The sequence below is a fragment of the Lygodium microphyllum genome, chromosome 18 (assembly GCF_053477565.2).
Source record: "Lygodium microphyllum isolate KBCC chromosome 18, Lygodium_microphyllum_v1.1.10, whole genome shotgun sequence".
NCBI classification, from domain to species: domain Eukaryota; kingdom Viridiplantae; phylum Streptophyta; class Polypodiopsida; order Schizaeales; family Lygodiaceae; genus Lygodium; species Lygodium microphyllum.
Window position 1 is genome coordinate 35297275 of NC_141152.1, and position 21213 is coordinate 35318487.

The 21213-nt window shown below is 42.1% G+C and overlaps 1 protein-coding gene across 3 annotated transcripts in view; it reads left to right on the forward strand.

Moving 5' to 3' along the window:
- The first annotated feature begins 12325 nt into the window (after positions 1-12325).
- LOC148020748 (uncharacterized) overlaps positions 12326-21213 on the forward strand; it is a 36604-nt gene continuing 27716 nt past the window's right edge. Inside the window, exons 1-3 of one of the 3 annotated variants that reach the window (XM_087698567.1) lie at positions 12326-12640; positions 12713-13248; positions 13344-13909. In XM_087698567.1, coding sequence (XP_087554693.1) covers positions 12639-12640; positions 12713-13241 — 531 coding nt within the window. In that variant the 5' untranslated portion in view covers positions 12326-12638 and the 3' untranslated portion in view covers positions 13242-13248; positions 13344-13909. Of the gene's footprint in view, positions 12641-12712; positions 13249-13334; positions 13910-21213 lie in introns of those variants that run through there. The other 2 variants (XM_087698565.1, XM_087698566.1) reach the window with 2 other exon arrangements.

Genomic DNA, 21213 nt, shown 5'->3' on the forward strand with positions numbered 1-21213 from the left:
GTGTACAATTGAAGGGAATGAGCCCTGAAGTGGAAGCAGGAGTGGAAGCAAGAGCACTCCAACAGTCGCAATGTGTGACTAGCCTTCCCTTTATTCAAATGTCACTTAAATAATAAAAAATGAAGTGGCAAGGATGGGTGCCCACCAACCTGCAATGTAAGGTGTGAGGATATGCAAATATTATCAGTATAACTAATACATGGGCGGCTAGGCACAAGCGCCTTTACCCCCAAAAACCTCCCACTTAAAGGCGAATGTACCACTAGTGAGGAGAGAACAAGCAAAAAAAGTGGCAAAGTACAAATGTACATAAGTACAACAAGATGAGGAAAGGCATCATCTCATCCAATGCCCATCAACTTCCTAAGGAAGCCAAAACGCTTCGATGAGAGACTTTAGTGTGCAAATCTACAAGATTTTGATCAATGGAGATCTTGACAAGCTCAATGGAATTGTTCTCAATGACCTCTCGAATAAAGTGGTAATGCACCTCAATGTGCTTCAACTTTCCATGGAAGACTGGAATCTTGGCCAACTGAATAACATGAGAATAACACTCATAGAATCCGAATGTACTGTAGGGACCACATCAATAATATCAAGGTCTACCACCAGACGACCTAACTAGAGTGTCTCCTTGCAAGCCTCAATGGCTGCAACATACTCTGTCTCTATGGTAGACAGGGCCATGCATTTCTACACTGACAACATCCTAGTATCGTTGGCTAGGTGTAGCTATATAGCATGCCACAACTCCCACTGCAAATGCTATTTTAGGACAAGTGGCTATCATGGCATACATCAAACTACCCACTATGGATGCATAATGCATCTTGGCTATCTTAGCCTTCTACTCATCAAACTATGGACAATCGGCCAGACTAAATTTCACATGAGAAGGTAAAGGACAACCAATAGGCTTAAAATCCTACAAATGAAACCACTCAAGGACCTTCAGGATGTACTCATTTTGTGATAAGTAGAGGAGGCCCTTAGAGCAAGCGCATATAATGCACATCCCAAGAATATGTGAGGCATGTCCCATGTCCTTCATCTCAAAGTTCTTATTGAACTGACCTTTCAAAGCATCCAACTCATCATGAGCACTCCTAGCAATTAACATATCATCCACATAAAGGATCAAAATCACAAGGCCACCATCACGAGCCTTCTTTGTGTATAAACATGGATCTATATCACTGCATGAATATCCATGTGAATGCATAAAGGCATCAAACTTGTGGTACCATTCCCTACGTGTCTACTTAAGGCCATAGAGGCTATTCCTCAATCTACATACTAGGGTTTCCCTGCCATGTTCTGCAAAGCCCTTAGACTGCTCCATCTAAATCTCAATCTAAATATTATCGTGCAAGTCCCTATGAAAAAAAGTCGTCTTAACATCCATCCAATAAAGATCCAAGTCAAGCTAAGCAACCAAAGACAATACCAAGCATAGAGTAGTCATCTTTACAATAGGAGAAAATACTTCATCAAAGTCCACACCATGTTCATGCTTTAAGTCCTTGGCAACCAATCTAGCCTTGTATCCCAGTTTGGGGCATCCAGGGGTAATTTTCAACTTGTACAACTACTTGCATGGCAAAGCACACTTGCCACTAGACAAAGGAACCAAATCCCACATATGATTTTGTTATAGTGAGTCATACTCTGACTGCATGGCCCTCTCCCAAGAGTGACTATCACCTCTGCGCATGGCCTCATCATAAATAAGAGGCTCACCAGCATCTGCCACCATAACATAATCCATAGAGGGCTCAAACTACATAAGCTATTGTCTATCTCTAGTTGACAACCTCAAAGTTGGTTGTGAGGCATATATATCATCTCATGGAGCATCAAGGACCTAGGCCACTAGGGCATCAGCTATTGTTGTAGGCTGTCTAGTTGGCCTTACAATAGTTAGAGGTTCCTATTGAAAGATCACCCTGCGTGCCTCAACAACATGCTCAAGCTACTTATGCATTTTCATCATGGAAAACATCATGGATGTGGATAACCTTCTGAGCCTACGAATCCCATAGGGCAATAGCTCATCTCACATGCATCCCTATAACCAAGAAAGATGCATTTCCTAGACTTAAGATCCAGCTTATTGCTCTTGTTCTTGGATACATGGCATAACACCTCACAACCAAAGACATCCAAATGAGCATATGAGGGAGGTTTTCTAGACCATACCTCCTCCACAACTTGATAGGTAAGAGCATTATATGGGGACCAAATTATCAAGGGTATGATAGTACTAACTGCCTCAGTCCAAAAATATTGTGGTAAGCCTATCTGGCTAAGCATACTATGAACTCATTCCTCAATTGTCCTATTCATGCACTCAGCCATACCATTCTAGGGTGGGGCGTTCATGGCGGCAGTCAACTGACACTTAACACCCCTCTCGTCACAAAATTGCTCAAAGGCTTTAAAGACATACTCACCCCCATTATCTAACCTTTGACATTTTAGCCTATGCCCAAATTGGTTCTCAACCAAACCAAGCTAACATTGAAATGTAGCCAAGACTTCCAATTTTTGCTTGATAGGATATGCCCAGACCTTATGCATATAATCATCAATGAAGGTAACGAAATACTTCGCACCACCTAATGACTTGTAGGGCATGGGTCCACATACATCTGAATGAACGAGTCATACCTAACTTTTATGCGTATTACATGTCTGCCTGTCATATAAACAATGATCGCAAGACTCAAAGCACTTATAGTCAAGGGGTGGAAGATATTGTAAACGAGTAAGCATTTTCATTTCTTTCAAGGACATGTGCCAAAGGTGACGATGCTAAAGAGATACATGTGGAACTGCATCGACTGCCAAAAATATGGTCAACTAGCCTAGATACAAGCAAGGGGTAGAGAGTATAGGACTTAGCACCATATGCAATGACAAAATTTTCATGGGTAATCTTCCATGAGGAATCATCAAAAGAGACTACATAATCTGCATTATCCAAAGTACTAGAGCATAGGTAAGGCTCTTAGTGAGAGCTAGTACTACATGACATGCATTATGAAGAGTAAACATGCAACTTGAACCAAACTGGACATCACCAATACCAACTATCTCCAATGCTAGGTCATTACCCAAACGGACAGATCTAGTCAAATTACAATAGGAGTGAAACCACTCTTTATGAGGGGTCACATGAAAAGAAGCATGTGAATCTATCAGCCAACATTAAGTATACCCTGACAAAGCATTGGTCAGTGTGAAGTATCAAGAGATGAAGTTGCAAATATGAAATCATCATTTGAATCAGTCTATAGAATATTAATCTCTTCAATATTAACAGTGGACTTGCTAGGGGCAATGCTACGATCATCATTTTTGTCATGTACTTTGCCCTTTCCCTTTTCTTTGTGCTTATCCTCGCGCACCTTATGGCACTATGGCCGAATATCCCATGTTTTCCCACTATAATGACAAGTTAATGAGGACTATAAAAAAAGTGAAGATGTGATTGGCACCGAGAACTATCAAAATAAAACATTTGTCCTCCCTTTTGATGTAAAGATTTGGGTCACCAAAACATGCAACAAAACCTTTAGATGCGAGGAACTGATCAATCTTAATATACCAAGCACGAGAGGCTTGCTTCAATCCATATAATGCACGATGAAGCTGGCATACAAGATGCTCCTTTCCTACAATCATAAAACCTTCAGGTTGCTCCATATAGATTTCTTCTTCAAGATCTCCATTGAGAAAATCCGTTTTGACATCCATTTGGTGAATTTCTAGATCAAATAGTGTTGCAAAAGCCAAAATCGTACAAACAGTTGTGTCAAACCTCATAGGTAGCAGAAGAGACCAACTAATAAAAGGCACAATAGATTGAGCAATGTAGCAGAAGCTTAGTACATGACCAACCAAGATGCATACATAATTAACAACATCGTGAGAGGGATAGGTTCCGGCCCAAAAGTAATGTCAATCAACCCATTAAGCATCAACTACATACATAAAGCTTAACAAGAGTATGTACATGTCACCAAGTCCCATGGTCTCACTGTAAGCCCCTCAAGCTCAACCGTGTAACCAAATGCTCAATGTAACATCCAAGTCTTAAATAGTAGCTCCCATTGGAACAAAAGTCGAATGCCAAATGAGCAAACAAAGCTCAAAACATCATGTGGAAGGCATCTATATATCCAATATCCAAGTAGCATATATTTGGGATTATCTGACCCAAAGTAACTTACAAAGCTCTTATTGGAGCATCAAATAACCATACATAACAGTGAATGACAATCAATGTCAAGTTTCAAAGCTCCAACTCAACTCAAATGCAATCCAAAAGCATAACCAAGCATATAACATGAACCATAAGCATTGGTACATCAACCCAAGTAGTCCACAAAGTACTTGGGAGCAATAGGCATATGCATTCATTGATAAAATAACATTTAGCCTTGCTTATTATAGTAGTAAAAAACCTATGTAAAATTGAGCAAAAGAGTGCTCAAATCAATCCCATAGCATTCCAATACATTGGCATAACATCCCCAAATGATCCAACATCAAATAGACATCCCAAGAAGCATAAGTGACCTCCAAACAATGAATGAAGTGATGTCTTGAATTGTGATAGCAAACTATCACAACTTGTGAATCAATGGGGCTAATCCCAAGAGCTCCAAACTCATGCCCAAGATGTCCAGAAGGTTCCAAGGATTGCCAAGTACCAGGGGAGGAGTGCCAAGAGCTAGAGGATGGGGCAAATTGATCAAGATGAGGGGGCAACAAATAGGTGCAAATCACATTGATGTTGTTGTTGTTGCTATTGCCTTTGTTGATGGTACTGGGGCACTCTAAGGTGCTCAAACAAACCAAGTGATGCCGTGAAACAAGTTGTAAAGGGGGGGAAGAAGTCTAGTAAAAGATAGAGCTCAATGAATACCTTGGGGTGAAGAATCCATGGATGCCATTGAAACTGTGAATTGAAGATTTTCTTCACAAGCTGAAGCAATGTCAGGTTCATCTCCTCAATGCCAGTGCAATGGCTCTGATACCAATTGAAGGGAGTGAGCCTTGAAATGGAAGCACAGAGTGGAAGTAAGAGCTATGGTGGAAGGAGCAACAGCAAGAGAGAGAGAGACACACACACACAAGATGTGGAAGCTCCAACAGTCACAATGTGTGATCGGCCTTCCCTTTATTCAAATGTTTATGAAAGAATAAAGAATGAATAGATAGTGATGGGCGCTCGCCACCTATAGTGTATAGGTGTGTGAGTATGTAGGTACTATCAATGTAACTAATACATGGGCAGCTAGGCACATACGCCTTTACCCCCAACAACAATCACATTGCCCATTTGAGAAGGATTCTTTATTGGTAATTTAGCATCACTTAGCTTGCAGACATTCTTTGGACGGATGACTTGCTGTTTTGGCATGTTGGGATTTCTTAGTGTCATTGTTGGTCACATAGTCCAATTGTAACTCTTGTATTGCCAATCATGTAATTGGCTTGTATTTTGTTGGGGGAGAGAGAGAGAGAATCTCCATTAACATGGCTGATGGTGCATACCATCAAGCTGCACTCTTTGGAGTTGGGTTAGCAATCCAAAATCCAAGCCGGCATATGCCTCATAACACTACCTTCCTTGAGTCCCCTCATAGCATTGACATTAGCTTTGATAAATGGCAACAAGCTCAACCACCTCGTCAAAGTAGTGGATTTGAAGAGTAGATGACTTCCTTTCTCATCCTTTGGCAAGTTTAGGTGGTTAGATGGGTGGGAGCATTAGCATGGAAATGCAATTGGATAATAAGGCAAAGGCAACTTGGTAGAGGAGAGTAGGCCATGGTGGAAAATTGGATGATGGATCCATTGGGCAAAGGAAATTTAGAGAGAGAGAGAGAGAGAGAGAGAGAGAGAGAGGGGGGGGGGGGGGGGGGGGGGGGCAATCCATCCTCCTCGAATAGTCTATGACATTCAATGCACCTATCTTACAAAGAGTTGGAAGTTGGAGCATTCCCTTAGCTATTAGGTTAGATGTGAAATTGAAGATACGGGATGCAAGTTGTGATGGAGACTCCTCAATGCCTTGCGCATCTCAAATAAATAAATGCAAGGTGGATGGGGACAGAGCAAGTAATAGAGCCCAAATTTTCTCAATTTAAGGCATTTCTTTATACATATATTTTTGAAAACTTTGGACCACTATGTGGGTGCCATGTAGGCTGAGCTCTCATTTGGCATTTTGGGTGCTTCATGCCTAGTGCCTAGCGCTTCATGGTGGGATTAGGTAGGTGTTGAGTCTATGTGGGTAGGTGTGCAAGAGGTTGGGAGTGCATTTTGTTGGGGGGAGGAGGTGCATGTGTGACATGTGACACTCCAAAAAAAAACATTTCAAAGATAATATAATTAGGTGCTCCAAGCATAGATTCCCTCAGTCACATCAAGAGAATGGCCAATGCTTTGCATTGGTGTTAGTAACAATTAGGGTATTTCACATCTTGAGGCACCCTTCAATATGCAACAAGAAGGTTTATACGAAAATATGGTATTTGGGTTGTCTCTCTTCTTTTTTTTGCTCTCTCTCTCTCTCTCTCTCTCTCTCTCTCTCTCTCTCTCTCTCTCTCTCTCTCTCTCTCTCTCTCTCTCTCTCCTACCATGTAAAATTGTCATCATCCTTGTCCTCTCTCTCTCTCTCTCATTGTAAAATTTTAAAAAATAATTATTATATGTAAAAGATAAATAAAAATGTTAATATTACATGCACATAATAAAATCATGAATACACATACAAATATGAATGCATGTATAATTATAATGAACATTTATATTTGTATGAAATATAACATACATATACATTACATATGAATATCTATATACAACCTTGCATTGAGGGTTGGGGCCCGCAAGGGGGGGTGTAGGTGTGGTACATGGAGTCTATGGTGTGAGAAGTCATCATATGTGGGCGGGGTGGGGGGTTGTAGGCAAGCACATGGCACCCACCTTGGCAACTGTGGGAGGGGCTTTGCATGCCATGTGCCCCCCACCTTCTCATGTGAGGTCCATCAGAATCATTTCATATACTAATTTGAGGTTAAAACGTGAGGCTCACCAAGTAGTCATGTGTAGCAAGGCTACACATGTGATGCCCATCAAATGCATGCATGAGGGGCATATTATAGGCTCTCTCTTTGGCACATCATTGATCACACACACACACACACACACACACACTCTCTCTCTCTCTCTCTCTCTCTCTCTCTCTCTCTCTCTCTCTCTCTCTGTGGACTTGAGAGTTGGGACTTTAATATTGCATCTAGCAAACAATAAAGGTTACATGTAGGGGTGATGGATATGGTGGTTCCAAAGAGCTTGGTGTCTATGACAGATATGTAGGTTTTAGTGGATATGCATACATCCATATGAAACCGATCCTTAGAGTAGTGGTAAAAATGGAAGTTAGCAACCAATATGATAACCAGCAAATCAGTGCAAATAAAGGCACAAAAATGTGCTAAACATGGAAACATCCTTTGCAAATTGACACTTTGCTTTTGTACTCTCTTGTAAAAAAATCAAATATGAAGCAATGTAAAATGTGTAGTCCAAAAGGCTCACATTAAAAAAATGTTGAAAGGAAAAGGGAAGGTCAAACCCTTTTGTCTCATGCTAAAATTGAAGGGTCTTTTAGACCTTAGCCAAGATGTATGCATTTCAATTTTATAATATCAAGAAAGGAAAAGGAAGAGGTTTGTCGGGTGATTTGGGGAGGTGGGAGGTTGAGGTGGTTACACCCTCTCTCTTCCTTTATCTTCTCCTCTCACGCTACATTTCCTTCTCTCTCATTTTGGCACAACACTTGCCTTCTTGTTCTTGCTCTTCTCTCTTGTGCTCCTTTGTCAAAACTTATGGAGAGTGAGGAAGAGGAAGAGGGTGAGGATGGAAGAATTGTCCAATTTCTTGTGTGCCTTTCTCTTGTGTGTTTGGAGAGCATGGATTCTTGGTGAGAAGGAGAGTTTTCTTACAGGTTTTTGTGGCTAGCAATGTATTTGCAGCGTCTACCTAGCCGGTTCGTGGTTCTATTTGTGCCGTGGCAGGGTGCTGTTCATTTGGTGCACTGGCCGGGAAACTGAGGTGGCTATGGAGCTTGCAAGGAAGAAGGGTTTAGAAGTATTATTTCAGCCATGACAAGGCTTGAGGATTTCAAGGTTGGAGGTGTCCACAAAGCCCACTTAGAGGCACCCTTCCAGCACGAAGAGCAGCTTGGTGGCACGCGGGTAAGTGTGGGGCAAGTTCTAGGAGGCTATTGGGAAGTCTAGCACGGCCGCTGACACACCCAGCCTAGGAGCTCGCTCACGAACGCCTTCCTGCTCTTTAGGAACGTGCAGGTGCTGCTACTGCTGTTGAACAGAGAAGCCCACCAATCGACCTATTCTCCCTCTCTATCCACCAAGCCGTTGCTCTACCATGCAGACAGAAGCTCCTTCATCTTCCATCATTTTACAGAATCATCTCGGCCCATCCCTTTGATGATGGAGAGGTTCGTGTGCGTGTGGCCCGCTGCAAAGACACGCTTATGACAGTAACGACGACGAATTCTTGACCTTATCCTATCCTGCAATTTCTTTCATTTTTAATGACGTTTTACATTATCTCAACCATACTAAAGCCAAGATTTCAAACCCATATGAAGAAAACCTTTCCTAAGGCTCATTCACATGCATCATCTTCTCTTACATAACCTTCACACCAATAGCACCTTTCTCCAAAATAAATGCAAGACTCTTTTCTATTTCTGCTTGTTTTATATTCTATAAAGCCAACTTCCCTTTCCTTTTCTCAAACACATTTTTTTTGGGTGGGAGAACCATAATGTAATATCTTTCGCAAGGGTGTGCTTTATTATTATTATGTCTTTCTGGGTTTTCTTGTGTGCTTCATTGGTGGTTATCTTTCATTCTATATTGAGTGTGATGTTGCTCTTGTGCACAAATTGCTGAAAAGCCCTATCTTTCGAGTATTTGCTTGAAGTTTTATTTGGCATGCTTTTAACCCTAGGCTTCAACGTCCTAGTTGTGTATTTCAATTTTGTGTGTCATTCCCCTCCTTATCCAATGGAAATTCAGAGATCTAAGAAGAAAATGAAGACCGAAGATTGAAGATGAAGTTTTTCAAGGAGCTGATTGTGGTTCTTCTTCAATTTTGTTCGCGGGGACGCTTCACACTTAAGCGTGGGAGGAAAATGATAACCAGCAAATCAATGCAAATAAAGGCACAAAAATGTGCTAAACATGGAAACATCCTTTGCAAATTGACACTTTGCTTTTGTACTCTCTTGTAAAAAAATCAAATATGAAGCAATGTAAAATGTGTAGTCCAAAAGGCTCACATTAAAAAAATGTTGAAAGGAAAAGGGAAGGTCAAACCCTTTTGTCTCATGCTAAAATTGAAGGGTCTTTTAGACCTTAGCCAAGATGTATGCATTTCAATTTTATAATATCAAGAAAGGAAAAGGAAGAGGTTTGTCGGGTGATTTGGGGAGGTGGGAGGTTGAGATGGTTACACCCTCTCTCTTCCTTTATCTTCTCCTCTCACGCTACATTTCCTTCTCTCTCATTTTGGCACAACACTTGCCTTCTTGTTCTTGCTCTTCTCTCTTGTGCTCCTTTGTCAAAACTTATGGAGAGTGAGGAAGAGGAAGAGGGTGAGGATGGAAGAATTGTCCAATTTCTTGTGTGCCTTCCTCTTGTGTGTTTGGAGAGCATGGATTCTTGGTGAGAAGAAGAGTTTTCTTGCAGGTTTTTGTGGCCAGCAATGTATTTGCAGCCTCTACCTAGCCGGTTCGTGGTTCTATTTGTGCCGTGGCAAGGTGCTGTTCACAAGAATGGAGGTTGCAAGCACTAGCTTATGTTGATCTTACCAATGACCTACTACAAATCAACCATGCTTGCTACATCTTCCCCCTCTCCTCATTTGGCAAGCTCGACAAGTTCAGCCTCCCTACTGAAGCCTCACCTAGTTTCAACACTTTGCCAATCTTGTATCCACATTAGTAATGATTTATTTGCCTCTTGCATTTGACTACTTCTTGCTCTACACATATGCACGTGGGTCTTAAGTAAGCATGACTTGGAGAAATCCCTTGTGGTGCTACACTATTTTGGCAACATATATTGTAATGATGGAGGACTCCTACAAGAAATCATCAATGCTTCTCTCTCTCTCTCTCTCTCTCTCACCCCCACCCTAATCATCAATACGACAATTGACTAAGAGGTAAGTCATCTTCTTTTCTCCCAATCTTTTATCCAACCATGTGAGATATTAAATCACCCCCCCTTTTCCTAAAACCATGGGTTTGTGATCCTAAATAATGTGGCAAACCCCCGTAGCCATGGCAAGGCCTTTGTTGATGTGTTCTCTCTCTCTCTCTCTTCAATGCATGGAGGTACATGCATGCTTGGATCCATGGAGGGAAGGCTAGACACAATTGACCTGGAGAGGACATTATAGAGGCAAACCAAGATACTGGTGGGCTGGAAAGCTTAGCCTAAAGCAACAATGAAGAAAGTAGAGGCCCAGTGATCTCTTGAGACACTTTCCTAAATCAAATCCACATTAATGCAACATGGCTGCACCGGGTTTTAATTTAGTTCAATATATTATCACACACACACACACACACACACACACACACACACACACACACACACACACACACACACACACACAAAGCTTGCCCTATTTGTGCCAACCTACAAGCTTTAGCTATTGAGGACCTTTTGGTGATGGGCCCCCCTCTTTAGTCCCTTTGTTTACTACTATAAAAGATTGTTAATTGTAAATAGATGTAAAGATGTCTATGGAGATGGATCCGTGAACTTTTGATCAACTCTCTTTGGGGTAGTCAATAATTGTTTTTATAGGACACCATTAACAACATGATACATTAAAATAAATATGGTTTGACATGGTCTTTTTGACTGGCTACCATGCTAGCCAGTCAAAAAGACAAGATAAGAGCAATAAAAAAACATAACATGTAAAGAATATTTTGAAGAGGAGGTTAAAAATTATTTCTTCCTTGAGTTAAAAGCAAATCCTTTTAAACTTGAGAAGAACCCACTATGCTTTAAGAGGTCCAATGCCATGCCAAGAGTTCTATGAGAATCAAGTTGCATTATTGGGGATATTCTTATAGAACTCATATTTAATTAATGTATATATGCGCATGTGTTGGTGTAAAAAGATCTGTTACTAAACTTTTTGATTAGTATTAAGTACTTCAATGCGCAAATGAGCCGTTTCCCAGTTTTGATAGAGGTGGGTGTGCGAGTCTCATAATCACCTACCATCCTTCAAGATGGTGTTTGAGCAAAATCCCGTTAAAGTATATACCCATGAGGCAAAAAAATTATTCATTGCAAAAAAACTTCCATGGTATTTATTAACATGGATTTAAAAGTTTTTGCCTCAACAACTCAAGATAGGAAGGAGGCATAGAAGATTCTTAGAGCCTTCTTGTGGTCTCATTAAGAAAGAAAACAAATAGCTCACTGACAAAGACTCAAAATGGCTACCTATGGGTGTGATCATAGAGAGCTTTCAGTTGATAGGAAGTGAGTAGGATTGGCTCAATTCAACTTGGATGTAGGTTAAGTAGGAGTAGCCCACAACAATAGTCAGGATGAAGGATAGTGTCCTTTAGGACATAGCTACACCTTCTGGCAAGCAATTGTGTCATTGCAAGTTTGTAAGGGATTATGTCGTCCCATCATCAGCCATTTTACTTAGCTTGCTCACCAAGTGGAGGAAGGAGTGCCCTTTGGCAACCAACACCACCTGGAAAATGAGAATTAAAAGAGTATGGAAAGCCTCTTCATTGTATAGGATCAATGTCTTCTTATGGCGACTAATATCAAAGAAGCTACCCCTTCTAGCAAGGCTAGCTAAGTGGATGAGAATATCACCTCTTTACACCTTCTGTGGACGAGCATAAGAAACGGAAAAGCATCGATTCTTAGATTGCATACATGTATTGCCGCTATGGAGGAATGTTAAGAGGTGGCTCAAGAGTGCCAATTGGAAAGACAACTTTGGCCTTCTTTGTTGACGTAATTGGATGAAGGAAGTTGGAGGTGGGTCAATGTCATCTCTGCAATTACCATTAAATTCATATGGTCCAAGCGGAATTCTAGTCTCTTTGGTGGAGGTGGAAATGAGCAGCTCAGAGTCTTGTCTAAGGCAGCTAAGACAGGAATTACTAGTTGTACTTGCTCAGTCCCGGAGTCTTGGATTTTTAAGTTGTTTTTAAGGAAGTCGAGTGCCCCGGCAATCGTTTTCTGATGCTTTATTTACTTTACCGTGACACTGCGATAATATATTTCACCGCATTACAAAACAACTCGAGACAGGGTACCGTAGCACGGTTGAGTGAGAAATAGCATACTGAAGGGGACGAGAAGATGGATATATTTATGACGAACATATGACGAACCACATCGGAGGATCCATTGCATTTATTCTATTACTGCAGATTAGACATTGCACATTATAGATATGGATTGATCAACTGAATCCATTGATCCTCTGCATTTCCCCAATCACTGCCCGAAGAAGCATTGCTGAATAAGACAATCATGTATGTATGTATTCTTTTTCTTCTTCTTCTGCCCTTTTTTCAGCATTCATGATAGGAAAACTCATGATGCAGGTTCAGAATATGGAGCCAAGCTCCTCTCCACCAGAGCAGGTCGATAGCATCACTGACAGCAGCGTCTAGCCATGGCCTGCTGCTAATACGAAAAGAAAGGAAGGGGAACCGAGCCTCCAACAAGCCTGTGAGGCATGCCACAACAACAGCGGCAAGGACATTAATTAGGGCTTTGCAGGGAGAGCAGCAAGGGGAAGGAGGAGGAAGGCAGAGGCGGCGGCTTATCGACTTCGTGAGAGTGATACCAGCATTAGCACAGGACTATTTCAAGAGCCCCTTCCGCAAAGCCCTCTTTGGCGGGATCTCCCTCCTGGGCGGCTTCTATGTTGCTCAGACTATCTCCCTCTCTTTTGGTGCCCTCGGCGTCAATGATGTCATTGCCGCAGTCCTCTGTGTCCTCTTCACCGAATATGTCACGCGGTTCTACTACACCCGGGCCGACCCGTCCTTCCCTGTGGCCCTCCTCAACAATTTCAAAATGGGGTTCTCGTATGGCCTGTTCATCGACGCATTCAAGCTTGCCAGCTGATATTGAGGTGAGCTTTTATCCCTTCCCTCTAAAATTGGCTCTGGAGACCCGTTGTACATCTCAAAACAACCTTTATTTTTGCCTATTCTGAAGAGTGCACAGGAAAGGGCGAGCTGTTTACACCAGCAAAGTGGCTGAGATTGATTCCCAGGGATGGCTCAGTCTTAATTTACCTCATCGTATGGGGGGTCTTGGCACCTTAACAAAACCAATCGCATTACAAAGGAAAAGCTATGCGTGTTTACACATAGTTTAGTATTTTTGCCTTCAGCTGCTTTTCAATGGCTCTAGTTTCATTCTCGCGAGCATAGATTCTGCATGCAGATTTGCAGTTGGATATGGTTGAATTCTGTTAGAGAGATGTTGTGGATCTAAAGAATGTCAAACAAAGATTTCCTCCCAGTCATGCTCTGAGTGTGTGCGATCACAATTTAGAGCTTTATTGACATAGGTAACTAGATTGACCTTCTAATGTGATCGTCTCCAGGGCTTTGGACAATCTGTTAAAAAAACAACAGTTTATGTACCTGAATAAGTAGACAAATCTGACATTGTATTGGGTCTTAGTCCTCTGGTGGGATACACAAGAAATATATTCATGTTTCTAACATACCCTTTAAGCTCCTTGGTGGTGATGCTGAATAGAGCGATCCCTTTTCTTGATTCCATCCTAGGGGTTGACACCACTTTGTATTACTATTCTGAATGATGTTTTTGTGGATGAATCAGCATTGTGATTAAATGGTTTGGTCTAGATGTAGATCTCCAACATTTTGATAGCAGATTGCCTGGAAACTTCCCTTGAAGACTATACAAAATAGGTGACTGGCCTTCAGGAACTACCCAAGGCCAGTCTAGGTGTTCCCAACCCAAGATTTCTTAGTTTTTCTTTCCTTTCAGATTAAGACAGAATGTCACGTAAAGACTAGTTGGCACACGTGCAGCTTCCATGTTACATTCTTGCTGCTGTACTTTGTCATTAGAAAACTGGTCTTTTTTAGCCTTTTTCTTCTCCTCATGTCTTTAATAATGGTATAATTTTTCTATACTAAGACATTTGATCTCATTTTAAGGTAAGAGACATGTCCTTGTGCAATGTTGTTAGAGTACATAGTAGGTCTCCGGTAATATTGAAGGGAGCTCTCTCGCTCAACCCCCGAGACCTACGGATCGCTTATTGGTCAAGTGTTTCAAGCCGAGCGGCTATGGCTACCTCTCACATAGCCGAGGCGCTCTCCCTACCTATGGGGTGTAGTGAGCTTACCTTGATGCTCGATCGAGTATCCTCTTTCTTACACACTGGTAGCTCCACGATCCTTGAGGCAAGCTCAAGCAACCTCAATCCCTCTCCTTCAAGCTCCATCCTCCATAGCCGTGTAAGACTAGAGAAGAGAAGAAGATGAAGAGAGGAGATGGGGAGCTTTTTCTCCTCGATCCCTCACTCTCTCACACTCACTCCCTCACTCTCACACTTCCTCACTTCCTCACTTAAGTACACACAAGAAGGCAAGAAGAAGAGAAGAAGAAGAATAAGCTTTTTGTCACACACTAAGAATGAGCTTCTCATTCACTTTTCAACTTTATATGCAAAACTCTAAATCTCTTTTGGGCGGTTATCCCCTTATTCCCTTTTTTACATGGCCAGCCGTAGCCTAGGCCATTTTTTCCATTGTCCTCCTATCTTCTTAGCTTTCTTCCTATTACCCATCTATCTTTACAATTTGCATGGGTGAGAGCTTGGTGCTCTTAAAATAAATCATGGTGCGCCTTGCGCTCTTTTACAAAAGTATTGACTTGCACTTTTTCTTGTACGCTTCTCTCCTTGATTTTATTGCACTTTTTGTGTTTCCAGATTTTTCTTGGCATGCCTTCGTCTTCCGTTTCACTTTTTCCTTGGCCTTGTCTTCTGCTTTAGATTTTCCGGATTCTCCACCTTGTTCGTTTGAGGGCTAACATTACTCCTCTTCTAGATGAATGCCAGTCCCATGGTACTCACCATCCTAGGTAGCAGGCTTTGGCATACACCGAAGACGTGGGTGGAAGGGACATCTATGGTTTGCCTTGGAGGAGTTTTGGTGGTGGTGCGGATAAGGTCGTTGGGGGTACGTTGTTGGCCTGGTTGGTTGGTGGTGGGGTTGTTGGAGTCGGTGATAGGGCTGTTTTTTGTTGGGAATTACATTGATGGTGGCTGGCACAAGTATTGGTTTTTGGGGGTTCTGTACGTGACGATTCTTTGGTGGGCTTGCATGATGATAAATGACAAGAGTTCAGAGTTGAGTGTTAATGAAAAACTGACGGTACTTTTGTTGGAGTCTTCAATACGTGCAATTGAAAACCTCTCGTATGGTCTCTTCCTAGGGGTTTGTGCTAGTCTTCTTATCTTGCACAAGATGTAGTTTGATTAGTTTGGGAGACAGGTCAAACTCTAAGCAAGTTGAGAGTATTGTCTTGCACTTGAGGACCCACTGTGTATAGATTGTGGTGCAGTTATTATGTGAGTGCACATGCATACTTAGATACTACGTAGCAATGTGTGGATGAAGCGGGGTTCAATGAGGTGGAACAAATTGTTGATGTTGAGGAGAAGTACACTTGAAGGCTTCTTGAGCCATTATTTGTGCTTTTGTCAACAGGATATATGATAATTGAGCTCATTGACGCCTAGATTAGATTGTAGAGGCCAAGATTAGATTTGATCGAGTAGTGGGGGTCTTCAATGTCGGTGGTTGATCGCCATTGTTGAGTATACGTGAAAAAAGAAAAAGGAAGTGCACTACCTGGGGGTGCGTCTACCTCACTGTGCAGTGTTGCATGGTGCCCGTGCTAGTGAAACTGGGAGTTGGTCGAACCTCAGGGAAGCGTGTGGTGAGATTTACCAAGGAATGCATGGCTTGGCATGGAGCCCTTTTCTCTTCTAACTGTACTTATTGTGGCCACGGAGGGGGACTTGGTTTCCTGCACTCACTCTTTATTTCGTTTATCTGTTGTAGAGTCATGCCCTTCTTCGTGGACCAGCTTCAGTGGCTCTTGTTGAGGCGGCTGCATTTGCTGTGTTGGCTCCCCAAAACCCTAGCAAGGAGAGTTCTTGTGAGGTTCAGCTAGTTGAGATTAGGGAAGCATGTTGCTCCTCTACTCCTAAGCCAATGTTAGGCTTAGGTGTCATGGCATGGAGTCCATGCTGTAGCGATATGCCAGCTTGTAGGGTAAATCTTTGATTCCATCTTCATTAGAGTAATCTCCTTCTCCCTTTTGCCTTAGTTCTTTTTTCTTCTCTTTTGGCATTTTCTTGTGCTCTTCTTTTAATCTCTTTGATTCTTTCTTTACCCTTTGTAGCTCTTCGTTTGATTCTAATCGAGTTCGTATGGGGATTTTGAGAGTGTGATCTTTCCTTTCCGCTTGACCTAACAATTTTTGAGCCTTGCTGCTCATGGATTGTCCTCTCACTCTCTTGTTGTTGAGATGGTTGGTCATTCTCCTTTTTATTAGTAACTCTCTCCATGTTGTCCTGCTGTTCCTTGTGGACTTTGTTTCCCTTTTGTTCCCGGATTGGTGACGGCTCACGCCCCAGTATGTTATACACATCCCTCCTTGGGCGTTTCTCAGTCTTGCTGCTGGCTAAACCCAGGGCCTTCTCCACCATTGTAGGGCTTAACTCCACCTCTACTTGGCGAGCTTCTTCTCCTCTTCTTATCTTCACCATGCCACAGTTTCTTTCGGTATCGAAGCTTCTCGGAAATTCTATGCACTTGCTGTAATCAACAGCCTACCCGACCTTCTCTACATGCTTTTGTAGATTGCACTGGTCCAGGGGTTGTTTTACGGCTTGCTCCTCCATGATGGCGTCTTCTAGGTTTAGGGTAAGCTTGAATGTGAACTGGCTGAAACTCCTCATTTCTACCATCAAGCCGTACTTTGCTTGCTCTTCCGTTGTGAATGGGAGCTTGCCACCTTAATCTTGCCACGGATGTAGAGTTTGGCCAAGAAAGAGAGAGTAGCCAATGACTATGCTTTGGACCATGCTCAAATGCAATGTATGCTTTCTGCAAGGGGGATTTTCTCTTCCAGCAACAAGCGGGGCTTCCGTCATGGCTCTTTGTGGGGTTGGTGGTCTTGTGGTGACTCGGACATTAAATGCTTCCGTATAGAGACTTGTGTCGTCTTGCATTCACTTGGCAACTCGTGAGAATACATGCAAGTCATATGCTTCAACCATAATGAGTAGGTGTAGCTCAAAGAGACATTACTTATTTGAATCCCATAGCATTGACTTTGATACATATCTCCTGCACTTGATTATCATTGCTTATGTGTGTGATGGCTTTGCTTCTTTTGGTATTATCTATACACAATCACAAAACACATTGTTTATTTATGTACACGTTTATAAATCCATGTCGCTTTGTGATGATAAAAACCAATTGTAGAACTCAGGATTATACTGAAGTGTGGCATACACATCCAGTAATTGTGGCAGCCTACTTAGTAATGACAGATATTTTGCAACATCGAGTAGCATAGTGCCTTGTTTGAGTCTACTGGCAATATGTAGCTTCTCCTCAGTGAGAATTTTATCAATCAGAGAGTTCTCTTGGCTAGTTCTAGCTAAGTCCATACCTCGAACGCTAGTCAGTACTTGAAAGGAAGTTGGCGGCACATAGGTCGGGTCTCTTTGAGACCGCCATTGGGCCAGTCGCTTCTTTGAGACTGTCATAATCTGGGCTCCGGGTTCGGCCATCGTAGTGCAGTTTTCAAACCAACGTTTTTAAAATTGACTTAGACCCTCTGATTGTTGCTTTAGTTGCTCTTATCTCTAAGAGATTTGGTTGGCAAAGCACTTCATTGAATGTCACAGCTAAGTATAGTTTGTCGGCTTCCTCGTTAGAGATGAGTTGTATGCATTCATATAAGAGTTTGCCATAGTGCTTGTTAAGATATTCTTGCTCTTCCCAAAATAGCGGATATGACAAATATTCCTCAAGCTGCTCCCCAGGGAATGCACCCATGTCCGTAAGGACGTAGGCACGTGCACATAATTTGAGTTTAGCATCCAACTCAGTTAAGCACTCTGTGACACTTCTATGTTCGATGAGGGCTTGCTCGGTTGCTATCTCATGTAAGGTTCTAGGAGTTTTCCTAGGCTTTAGCATAGCTGGGGGCTAAGGTCTAGATGAGCAAGATTGGTCACTACTAGGATTGCTTCTGTTTTCGGGTTTTTCATGTTTCTCCTGAGGCTTTGCTACTATTGGATCATGGTTCTCCTTAGATGTGACAAGTATAGTTTCGTCAACCTATTGTGACAGTGTTGTATCCACTCTTAATCGGTCAATGTAAGTCTTGCTATCGGTGGATTGAGCGTTGCAAGATGGTAATGGTTGCTTTGATTTATGAGAACACATGGATGTGTATGAAGTTTCACCGCCGTTAAGAGAGATGGCAATGGGTTCATTGGTGGATGGACTCCATGCTTTATTCCTTAGCTCTTCAGTACTCTTGGTCTCAATCTTCTTGGTGTCTACAACCACTTGCAACTCTCGTTGTTTTCGTTGTTTTCTCCTCTTTTTCTTGGGCAATTGAGGTGTATCCTTTAAAGATTCAGGACCCTGAACTAGGTGAGCCGTTGATGTGCTTGGTTGGTCCTTAACATTCTATTTTTTTGGCATGTCCTTATGGTTCATAGCCGTGGCCTATTGAACAACCTTGTTAGGTTGTGAGGGTACAATTGTCTCTCTATTTGGAGAGTCTAGCTCTTCAGCTAATTTCCCCATGTTTAGCCCCTCATCCAATTGAATTGGCAGTTGCTCGTGGTCGGGTGTTTGCTTTAGACTCTTGTCCTTACCCATTGCAACATGTGAAACCAACCTTCCTTCTCGGATAGGGTGGTTTAACCTGATTAAGCACTTAATTACAGCAATCAACAAATGAACATAAATTGAAATGCTCACTATACCTTCATAAACTTGGATAGTGGACACCCTGTTGGCCCCAAAACTGGCGCCCCTTTCGGTATTTCTTTAATTTCAATTGCTAATGGATAAATTACAAGTCGAGATTTCATGATCTTCTTTGCTGATTCAAAAAGCCGCTTGCTGTTCCTTCACCCAGGACTTGCTCTAATGGAACCCAAACTGGTCAAATGCTGCTCCAAATTCACAATAGATGGACTGGCATCTGAAATCCTCACAATTTCACGAATTTCCGGTGCTGATTTCAATGTACAATGCCTTTGACTGATGGCACGGGTCCCAAGGTGGCTGCTAAACCCTAATTACTGCTGTAATTTAGGGTTTACAGCAGTAAACTCTTTGTTGTCCACCAAATTTGGCTGTACTTTGCTACCAATGACTGAGAATTACTGAGAATGCTTGAGCATAGACGGGAGGAGATGAGAGAATGTTGTAGAGAGAGAGAAAGTCATTTGAAATGTATCTTTTGATTCGTAGCTCTGATGACAAATCTGATGGCACCAACAGCTTCAAAAGGTGGGTAAAACATTGGCTCTGGCGAGCTCACCTCTTCTACTGTCGCCTCTCTTGAGGCGGAAGAGAAAACCTGTTGTCCCCTGTCCTGTCGCGGCGTGCGATTCGTCGTCGCCTCTCAAAGCTAAATCTGATCACCTCCTCCCTCCACCAAGCTCAGAATGGCTGCAATTCAGCTTTCACCACCCTCCAACAGCCTTCTCCCTAGTTGCATGGGAAAGTTTTGCCAAGTGGCAGCCTTCTTGATGCATTTTCAGTCATTAAATTAAAATTTTAGAATTAATTAATTCTGAAAATTAATTTCAGTCCTTTTAACCCTGCCCAAAATTAAACATGCCCATCTGTAATGAAATTGGCTAGGCCATTTGCAACTTGGAGTGGTTCCCAACCTCTGTTAACCCTTAGACTAGCATTAATTAATTAATTAATGCTAGTCCCTAGTGTCACCACTGACACTTAATGGCCAAACAATTGTCCTAGGGTCCAACCTGGCACCAACTGACCACCAAAACCCAATTGGCATAACTTAACACAACTTTTGCCTTTAACACCCATTGCATCCCCGGGGTCCTTGGCCCGTTCCCATGAAATAACTGCCATGTGCATCACATGTGCTAAAAAGCCTTGCACATTCGATTAATAACTTAATCAAATGTACTAGCAAGATTAAAGCATCTCAAAATTTCACGTCCCCGTGATAGACCTCCCCCTTGAAAACCTTGCAATCGTCCTTGATTGCACTGCATTGGGCCAAAGCGAAAGTATGTAGCACTGGAATTTCAATGTGGCATGACAATCACCACAACATTGGCCACTGTTGTCGAACTGTTGCATATGCGCAAAACTTATTGAAAATTTCCAGCCATCAAAACATAATAGAAAACTGAAAAATAGTCCAAAACTGTTGCTAGAAACCATTGGATGCATCCATAACTCATGTTTCTCAACCGTTTTGACTTCAAAACCACAGTAAAGCATATTCTCAGCATAAACCATGGCTGAAACTGTCAATGACATTTGTTTACATGCGGCTGTCCATGGAATCAGCTGTAAACCATTAAAAACTGAGCATGACCTGATCATAAGCTGATCATGGACTGATATGAGAACTGATCACAAATGGCTGCGAATGTGATTCCAAACTGATCACAAGCTGATGGTAAAAAAAACAGATGAGAAACTGATGCAAAACTAATCCCAAAGTGATCATAAACGATTCTCAAACTGATCAAAAAATGAGTTGAAACTAATTAGAAATTGATCTCAAAACTGAGGCGAAAACTCATGCCAAACTGGTCCAAAAACTCATGCATAAGTATAGTCTCAGAGCCGCGACGACAACCATACTCATATATATGTGTCTCACAGTGACTAGTACACCGAGTAGTGACCTTATGGCAGACATACTATCAGCATAGTACCTTGGATGCATGCTGAATACATATGAGATCCACTACATACGAGAGCTGTCCAAAACCGGTGGAGTGGAAGTGCTA